The sequence below is a fragment of the Miscanthus floridulus genome, chromosome 6 (genome assembly GCF_019320115.1).
Source record: "Miscanthus floridulus cultivar M001 chromosome 6, ASM1932011v1, whole genome shotgun sequence".
NCBI classification, from domain to species: domain Eukaryota; kingdom Viridiplantae; phylum Streptophyta; class Magnoliopsida; order Poales; family Poaceae; genus Miscanthus; species Miscanthus floridulus.
This window is the reverse complement of record NC_089585.1, coordinates 104,331,852-104,341,444: the sequence shown is the minus strand read 5'-3', so window position 1 is coordinate 104,341,444 and position 9,593 is coordinate 104,331,852. Positions and strand designations below refer to the sequence as shown.

Below are 9,593 nucleotides of genomic sequence, written 5' to 3'. Positions count from 1 at the left end.
CTCTGATGGGCGCTAGAATGAGAGCCTCCTCGTGGAGGTGTAGTATGTCGAGCCGGTCGGCGACGAAGTCCAGGCTTCCGAAGAGGAAGGCCTAGGATGGCTCGAAGATGGGTGAAACCCACATCTCAACTGGTGGGAGAGCAAGAAACTTGAGTGAGCCAAAGCGAATCGTATCGTCTAAGCCCACCATGGTGAAGGTGGCAAAAAAGTGGGCCATCCGATGACCAAAAAAGTGTTGAACGTATAATGTCTTCCCCACGGATGGCGCCAACTGTTGGTGCATAAAATGACCAAGTAAATATTTGTAGTTTTATTATATGTTGTGATCGGAGGTGGCCTAGCACTCAATGACACAATGTTTATACTAGTTCAGGCAACGTGCCCTATGTCCAGTTTGAATACGTCGGTGACTTTATTCCTAAGCCCAGGTGGTCGAAGTTTGTAGTGGGGTTACAAATGATAAGAAGAAAGATGGGGGTACAAGAGGTCCGGTCGAACTCTGGTTGGAAGGGCTGAAAGCGATAGGAGCTCCGCTATGAGCTAAGTGTTCAAGCATGTGCTTGGGGTCCGAACCAAGTGGTTTTGTGGTTGTGAACTAGTGAACTTGATCGATATAATGAATCTGGAATCACTTGAATGGATCTGGATTAACTGGATCTCTTAGGAGAGAGCGCATCCCCTTTTATAGATGAAGGGGATGGCCTTACAAGTGAGAGGGAGAGAGTACGTATGCTTCTAAACCTTGCTGTCCATGCCGGCGGGTACAGGATGATGGTAGGCGCCCACAACATTATTAGATGTCGGATGCACGTGGGAGGCTACGTCGTTTTATTTGGGTATGGCAGATGTCGGTACCTGTTATACTATTGATGTCTAGAGGCATGTGAGGGGTTTTACCATATTCACTCGGTATGCTAAATGCCGATGCCCACAACATTGTCGATGCCCAGAGGCATGTGGGGGGAGCCTTACCGTATGGGAGTTAATGGCACCCAAAATACTATAGGGAAAATGTCGGCGCCTAAACACTATTTTTGTCAGGGCGGTTGCATAGTACTATTTCTACAGGTGTATAGGTACGGTCCTTGGTATCATGGTTCGACTTATGTGCCTTGCCTTACTTTCTCCATTCGTTCCCTGGTCCTTTCTGGGCGGGCGTCCCAGTGGGTCGGTCCCAGTTGGCTCTGGTTGCGGCAGTCAGAGAAGAGCGGTGAGCAGGGTTTATGCGTACCCTAGTCGGAGACACGGGGTCAGAGTCAGAAGTAGTGTCTCAGCCAAGCCTTTCGGTCCGAGAAGCCGTCCGAAGGCGGGCTAGAGATCGAAGTGAGTGCTCCGGTCAGAGAGGAGGGCTAGAGTCAAAAAACAGGTGTCGTTCCTCCTCGGCTAGGCCTTTCGATCGGTGATTGGATCGCCCTTCTGGCCTGTTGTTCCGATACTTGGGCCGGCCCATGAGTTGTGCATTGTCTGCTTGGGTCGAGCCTTTGTTGGGAAGCCGATCCATGAGGGACCCCGGGTTTATGAACCCAACAATCTCCTACAACTAGAAAGAACAAAGTGTAGATATTTTTTGGTGCGACATTTGTTTTGGTTCATCCGTTTGCCCACGCCTACGATCCCACGACATCTTAATTACTGATTGATCGTGCCATTCTCCTTGATTGAATATTGCCTGTCATGTGATAGAGAAATCACGGTAAAATAGGAATCACGAGTAAAAGGAAAGAGAATTAACACAGAAGGAAAGAGAATTAAGACAAAAGGAATATCTTTGCATTTCTGAGAACCTTGTCAAATCTGCCTATATTTAATTACTTTCCCTCTTTACATTTGTAATAGAGACAACTTTTTCCTCCTTTTATTTGGTTTCACGCTCACGTGTTCCATCACCCTCGCTTGCTATTTCTTGCGTGAATCATAGTTGATGTCATCTGTCTTCCATGGCTCAGCCTCCTAATTCCATAAGAAGGTCCCTACCTCTCCCTGACTGGAGATCTGGCCTGCTAGAGGATCTCTTCGAGTCCATCGGGCAGCGTCTCGCGTCAGGCCATGACGCGACGTCCTTCCGATCCGCTTGGTCCCCATGGCGCGTCACCGTCCCGTTCGCGACCTTCGGGCCACTCCTACTGCGCCCGTTCGACCCCGACTTGGACCACGTCGGCTTCTACTGCGTCCCGAAGAAGAAGGTCTTGTCCAAGACACTGCTCGACGTGCGCGGCAAGGTGGCGTGCGGCTCCTCGTGTGGGTGGCTGGCGCTCATGGACGAGACGACGTCTGTGATGCTGCTAAATCCATTCGCCGGTGCCCGTGCCCCCCGAATTGAGCTTCCGCCAGCAGGTGAACACGTCTCGGCGGCGTCCTAATCGGAACGCGTGTCTAGGGTCCATGGTCAATGGGTTCTCCATCCCACCAACGGCTACGGGGGCGTGGATGTCGCAGGCAGAGCCATCAAGCTAGAAGACATGAGGGACATATTCTTCCGTGAGATCGTGCTCTCGACGCCGCCTGCCGCCGCCGGCCGTGAGTGCGTGGCCATGGCCCTGCTTGGGTGCTCCACGGAGGTCGTGTTCTGTCGGGTTGGAGTCGACAGCACATGGACGCTGCTCAACACCAAACTAGAGTTCTCCGTGGAGTCCATCGTCCACTGCCAAGACAAGTTTTATTGATCGACTGCACTGGAGAAATCTCCGTCTACAGCAGCAACATCGTCGGCGCTACTCCAACCACGATGCTGCTGCTATCGCTGTCGCAGCTGCGGGGCTCTGCCACCGTAGCTACCTGGAATCAAACGGTGAGCTGCACATTGTGGGTGCCATGGTGAGCACGTTCCACGAGACATAGAGCTCCACCTACAGCAACACGATATACAAGTGCAACCTCCATGATCGTACGCCGGAGTGGTCCTAGATGAGGGACATAGGTGATCAGACACTGTTCGTGTCTAAACATTTCAATGAAAGCTTCAGTGAAACAAGTGTATCCAAGTACGAGGAGAACAAAATCTACATGTCTGAGCCATTGTATGGGGATCCATACAACTTGGTCCATCGACCGAAGATCGTTGATATTGCTACCGGCGCATCCAAAGTGAAGCCCGTCCAGGAAAAGATGCAGAGTTCCGAGGCTCTAGGTTGGATTCGACCCAATCTCTAGAAGCTCTAGAGTGTATGAGGCTGCAACGCCGCGTACTCCGTGACTATGTTAAATTCATAAACTTTATTTTTTTGGATTAAATATCACTTTAATATTGATATTTAATTTGTTTTTTATACAAGTTGTTAGCAACGTACGGACACCCTTCGCAGTATACGAAGTGGGAAACGATGTCTCGCGGCAGAGGATAGAGTGTCGTCGAGGATATGGAGGCCCACCGGTCGGTACAGTCATGTACGCGCGCACGTAGGCATCGGAGCTACCGTGGGAAGAAATGTCTGTCTGGTCACTAACGCGCCGCGTGCGCAAGGGTGCGTTACGTTACGTGACGCTGCTGTGCTGTGGATGTAGCCATCCGTCCCGTACCCTCGATCCCATCCAATTGTCCGAGCCACGGGCGGGCCGAAAGAGATGTGTCGACAACTTGACACGGTACGCATCGACGCGCTTAGACTTTTGTGCAGGCAAATACCGATCACGTGTCGGGACTCTCGCACGAGCCGGTCCTGTTCACGTCGACTTTTTACGACGTGCAATTGAAACTGATGCAGATATACAGTACGTACACTTCTTTTCCCAACGTGCAGGTAGCTTCAGGAGTACGTCAGCGCCCTTCTCTGCGAGAAATCGAATGCAACGACTGTTAATTAGTCCGCGCTAATAGTGTTTGGATGGTGTGCATGCATGATGCAGCAGCAGGAAGCTTATCCGCGGCTTCGCCATAGCTCTCTGATTGGCAGCGCGGCAGGTAGTCGTTTCTCCTTAATTTGATGGTCTGGTCAAATCCAGCAACAACTCCTTAACAGCTTTTTTTTAGATAATGGATAAACATCCGGCCTCTACATCCGTAGATGTACACAGCCCAAAATTACAGATAATGATAAAACCAAAAAGAAAGCCAAGGTCTTATAACATGACCAAGACGCTAACTTAAACAATAAAATTGTTTCCATCCGTTATTGGATATCTCTAGAGCAATAACTTCTAATTTCTTGCTTATTGTCGAGAGCGCGTCCTTAGCTTGCTCTTCACGCTGCAGCTGGGCCCAGAAGCGTAACCAGTACGCTCCCCTGAAAATGACCTTAACAGCTGGCCAAACGAAGCCCGTCTCTGATCCATGCATTGTGCTCCAGAGTTTTCTTTTGATTCGTGAGCTGTGAGTTGTGCACAATATGATATGACAATGCAACTGCTAATACATTATACATGTATGTGTCCGTGCCCTAATTAACAATCACGAGGATCGGATTTGTTTTTGTATATAGGAGTATATATAAGGGTAGTCCCAATGATATATTGATGATGGTTTCTATTCTCATTAAATGACTTGCCACGTAGGCAAAATGCTGACATAGCAACGTAATTAATGAAGAAAAAGAGCAAAAATTCTAGAAATGGTTTCCTCATGAAGAAATCAGGTCTTCTCTTAACCCAATACACCAAGAAACCATGAAATCGCCATTGGAGAGAAATCACCAGTTTTCAGGGGGCTCGTGCCACACTTTCATTGGAGGAAGAAGATAGAGTTGGGAGAGAGAAATAGAAAATAATTATTACACAAAGACACCTCCACTGTGAAAGATAGTTTTTATAGATAATTTCTGTGCTACGAACCACGTCAGTTTCGGACTGCGTAACCAGCGCGTTTGTCACGGGCCCAGCCGAGCCCCCAACCGACAGGTAGCCTGGCCTCACACGTGCCCGAGGGAACAGGCGCCGATAGAGCTGGCGCTGGCAACGAGTCCAGCCGGAACCACACGTGCGACGGAGCTCGCCGGGCGAGCGTCCGGCTGGACTGGACCGGGCCAGACCGGATGATGGCAATGAACGCACGCACGCGCGCGCGCTTAGGGCGACGGAAAGAATTGATTGGAATCTCGCGTCCTCGCGGTGGGTGTCGTCCTGCCCGCCGCACGCATCGGGTGCCCTGCCCCTGCCTGCCTGCCTCGGTGGGCACGAGCTGGCTGGCCTGGCCTGGCCTTGCCGGACCGGACGGCACGGCACCGGGCGAGGGGCGGCTCGGGCCGGGAGGTTGGTTAGATTAATCCGTCCGTGACGCACGGCAGCACGGCCGGTGTCTGCGCGTACGCCGCCGCCGCGCGCGGCCTTCAGGAAAGGCCACCACCCCTCGTGCGACGTCGCGCGAGAACAGGTGGCGTCGTGGTACGGGCGGATCACAGACACGAGCCCCGCGCGGCGCAGGACGCCGATGCGGATGCGGGTCATGTGTGCGCCGTGCCGTGTCGGGGCACGGGGGCGCGCATGCGGCATGCACGAGCTCGCAGGCTGGCGTGCGCGGCGAGGACACAAGGACGCTGAGGACAGGGCCAAGCTGCTGTGGGCTGCTCGCTGGACAGTGGACAGCAAGGGCTCTCGCCTCAGGCACGCGTAGCAGCAGTACTTTGAGAGTTTTACGCGGTGGCAGTTTTGGGGGTTTCCCGCGAGCTTTGTTGGGCAACAGCCAACAGGATTGCTCATCAGAGCTGCGATTCGGATGGACCGGGAAAAAAAGAGTCACTGCTGTCTGCTTGTAGTATATGTGAAAAGAGTACTGCTAGCGCATAAGCTAATGCTGACCTTGAGACTTTTTTTTTACAACAGTGACCTTGAGACGTGAGTTGTCATTCCAGAATAGCTTGGCATTTGCCACTTGGCACGTAGTGATATTTGGTTTCACAATTTTTACGCTGCTGCGATCTTAACCCAAAGTAACTATTAATATGCCTCTTCGTTTGGTTGTGGCTTGTCGTAAAAGATCGTAAATTTTCAGCCGGAACAGTATTTTTCTCTTACACAAACCAGCTAGCGGTACTTCTTCACGAACCAGCCACGATACGAACCAGCCAACCGAACGGCTGATGATCCGAAGCAGCACACCATGGGGCAGCAGTTCTCTCGGGCAGCCGACGATTCCTGCGCTCCGTTTTGGCTTTTCGCCAGATGAGCTGCGGGGCAGCTAGGTAAAGCGTGTCAGCATGCCGCTAATCTTCGTTACATAAATGTGTTGCTTATTTGGATTAAGAATTCCAAATCAAAACACTTGATAAATTGTGCGTAGTCTTGCAAATCGGTTTGAACCGCGGTATTCCTTCGGCCTGTTCGTTTGACTGGTTCATATCGTTACTGGTTCGTGAAGAAGTACTACTGGCTGGTTTGTGTGAGAGAAAAATACTGTTCCGGCTGAAAATTTACGATCGTTTACGACAAGCCACAGCCAAACGAACAGACTGCTTACAGTTAAATATAGAATAAGATTTTGTGACATGTAGACCTCACGTGTCATGTTCATGGTTTTGATAAAACTTGACATGAGTACTGTCAATAGCCTCTTTCAGTCTGAATTCGACTTAGCCACGAACCAAACATACTACTTTGGTCAAAATTTGGCACTGCTTAAGGCCATACCAAATATAACATTTTGCACAAAAATTTGGCACTGTCTAAGGCCATAGCTTTTTCTTTTTTTGATGAGGTAGCCTAACACCATATCTTTTTTTAAAAAAAAATGTTTAAGGTAGCTTAAGGACATAGCTAGTACACCCTCTGCCTTAAAATAAATTTGACTATATTTATAGGAAATATTAACAATATTTATTGCATATAATAAGTATATTATGAAAATACATTTACTAATTTGGTGTATAAATATGTGTGCTCTTTTCTATAAATCTGATGTAACTTAAAACAATTTGAGCTAGAACAAGTTTAAAAGTCGATTTAAGTACAGTGTTTGGTTATGCCTCCAAGGATACGAGATGCGCAGCGTGGCAACCAAACATAGCATTCCGGTTGGGCTACTTGCGCTAGTACACACATTATGTAACCCGTGGCACGGCCCAGTACTGCAATTGATTACGAGAGCCCAGTACTGCTACTTAAGATTGATTACGTGAGCCCAGTACTGCTATTTAAGGGCCTACAACAGAAACCGGAACTAGGCCAAAAATTCGGCTCTACATGGTCATCACCAGAACAGCCCAAAGACTACCCACTCTCTTGTGGCCTGTACTTGCATGCTGTCTCTGTCTTGGACTTGGACGGAACGCGCTTCACTGACAAAACCCGAGCAGTCTAGAACTAGATCCAGCAGGTCGCTCAGGTTTTGGACTGTTGGTTGATCCGTGCCGTACAGATTCCGAGCTGAGCTGTTTTTGTTTAGAACACCACACTCTTTATTAATTGAGTTGGTCATACGAATTACAAACGCCCTGAGGCGGAGCAAGCAGCCAGATATGCCCGCCTGATACAAAAGAGATTAAGCTCGTTTCTTCGAGACTTCTTATGACATTAGCGTTGTCTAAAGCTAACCGGATGGATTGGAGTGTTAGATTAGAAGCCAGCGCTAAACCTTCCCTGTATGCAAATCGTCTTGGCTGTTTCAACATTAGTAATACCTTCAAGAACCACACCCGAAGCTCCCAAGAACATCCCCGCCTGATCATGGGAAACAGCGGCCACGGAAGCTCTACCCAAGTTCTTGGAGATTGCTGCATCAACATTAACTTTCGTACATCCCGCTGGAGGTGGTAACCACTTCGGATGCCTGGTCTGGACTGACGCCTTCACTGCCCGGGGTGGCTTAGACGCTAGAAGATCAGACACATAGTTATTAACAAAGCTGTGTGTCGATAGCGGACTCTGAAAGATGTTCTCATGTATTGTTTACCTTCTTGCGTACCAAATAGCCCACATCGTCACCACCACTCGAATGAGATCGCCATGGGACACTGAATTGATCAAAGCAGCCACCCATGCCCTGGCGTCTTCCTCGTGCATCTCACTCAGATGTTCTACAATCTCTTCCTGCTCAAGCGCCCACACACACCGTGCCATATTGCACTCAAGCAAAGCATGGCGCCAGGAGTCCTGAGCACCACACAGAGCGCAACTGTTGTGGTCCGCCATGTTCCGGCGATGTAGGACATCTGTCGATGGCAAAGAGTGTTGAGCCAGGCGCCAAAGGAAGACTCTTATCTTTGAAGGAACCTGGACCTACCACAAAGAGGACCACTCCTTCTCTGCCTCTCTCCTATTTGACCTTCCGGTATTCTCCTTCAAAACACGTCTTGTGATTAACATTCTGTAGGCCGAACGCACCGTGAAGATCTCCTTTCTGTCATGATGCGACACCCAAAAATTGGGTTGTCGACGATTGCACAAAGGTATAGACATTATAGTCTCCCTATCAGCATGCGTAAAAAATTCATGCAGCTTCCTGTATCCCAGGTTGCCGAAGTGTGGTCAATCAACTCGCTGACAAGCTGTGGAGGGTGCGGTGCTGAGCTAGGAACTGTCCGTCGCATGCTATCAGTTGGCAGCCAATCCATACTCCAAATGGACGTTGTTTCCCAAGACCCAATTCGCCTGACCAACCCCTGCTGAAGAACCTCTCTCCCATCCAGTAGCGAACGCCATATCCGGGAGAGGGTTGAGCCAAGGGCGGCCGACAAGAAGTCGCCCCGCAGATAGTAGACTGCCTTCAAGATACGAGCACTCAGAGACGTCGGGTCCTACAGGATACGCCAAGTCTACTTTGCTAGCACAGCAAGATTAAATAGCTCTATATCTCGAAAGCCCATTCCACCAAGATAATTTGGCATAATCATATCATCCCATACAACCCAGCATGTCTTTCTCTTGCCCTCCTTGCTGCCCCACCAAAACTTCCTCAATAGGCTGTTGATGTGCTTGCATAAAGCTCTCGGAAGCTTAAAACATGACATTGAATAGGTGGGTATTGCTTGAGCCACGGACTTGATGAGCACTTGCCGCCTGACTGCTCCATCCATCCCAGTACTTTATTCCAAATTCTGTCCTTCAGATATTTGAAAGCACCATTCGTTGCTGAACCAACATCAGATGGCATCTCCAAATACTTTTTACTTAGGCACTCGTTCTGGACATTAAGCACCCCTTTTATCCCATCTCTAACACTCTGCTGGCACTTCTTGGCAAAATGAATAGAGGATTTATCTGTGTTAATTTGCTGCCCCGAAGCATCACAGTATTGTTGCAAGGTTTCCTTCCAGGTTTGATTTGAAAAACAGCATGCTGTCATCCGCAAAGAGAAGGTGACTGACCATCGGAGCCGATGGCGTCACTTTGATTCCACTTAGTTCTGATGACTGAAGTCGTGATTTTAAAAGGCACGAAAGTCCCTCTGCTGCTAACAAAAACAAATAAGGAGAGATAGGATCCCCGGGCGAATTCCTCGCGACGGTTTGAAACCGCTCAAACATTCTCCATTCAGAAGAACCGAAAAGGAAACCGAGGTGACAAGTCTCATGATCAACTTTACCCATAATTGGTGGAAACCCAGCATAAGCATAATTGCTTGTAGATAGTTCCACTCAACACGGTCGTAGGCTTTCCTCATATCCAGCTTCAATGTACAGCACCTGAACTCCCGGGCTTTCTTTTGCTTCATGAAGTGTAAACACTCA

At 49.3% G+C, this 9,593-nt stretch overlaps 1 protein-coding gene across 1 annotated transcript; it reads left to right on the top strand.

Annotated features, from left to right (window-relative positions):
- The first annotated feature begins 1,937 nt into the window (after window positions 1-1,937).
- LOC136460958 (uncharacterized) lies at window positions 1,938-2,663 on the top strand. Its single transcript, XM_066460466.1, has 2 exons — window positions 1,938-2,334; window positions 2,437-2,663. The coding sequence occupies exons 1-2, from the start codon at window positions 1,938-1,940 to the stop codon at window positions 2,661-2,663; spliced, it is 624 nt and encodes a 207-aa protein (XP_066316563.1).
- The last annotated feature ends 6,930 nt before the right edge of the window (window positions 2,664-9,593 follow it).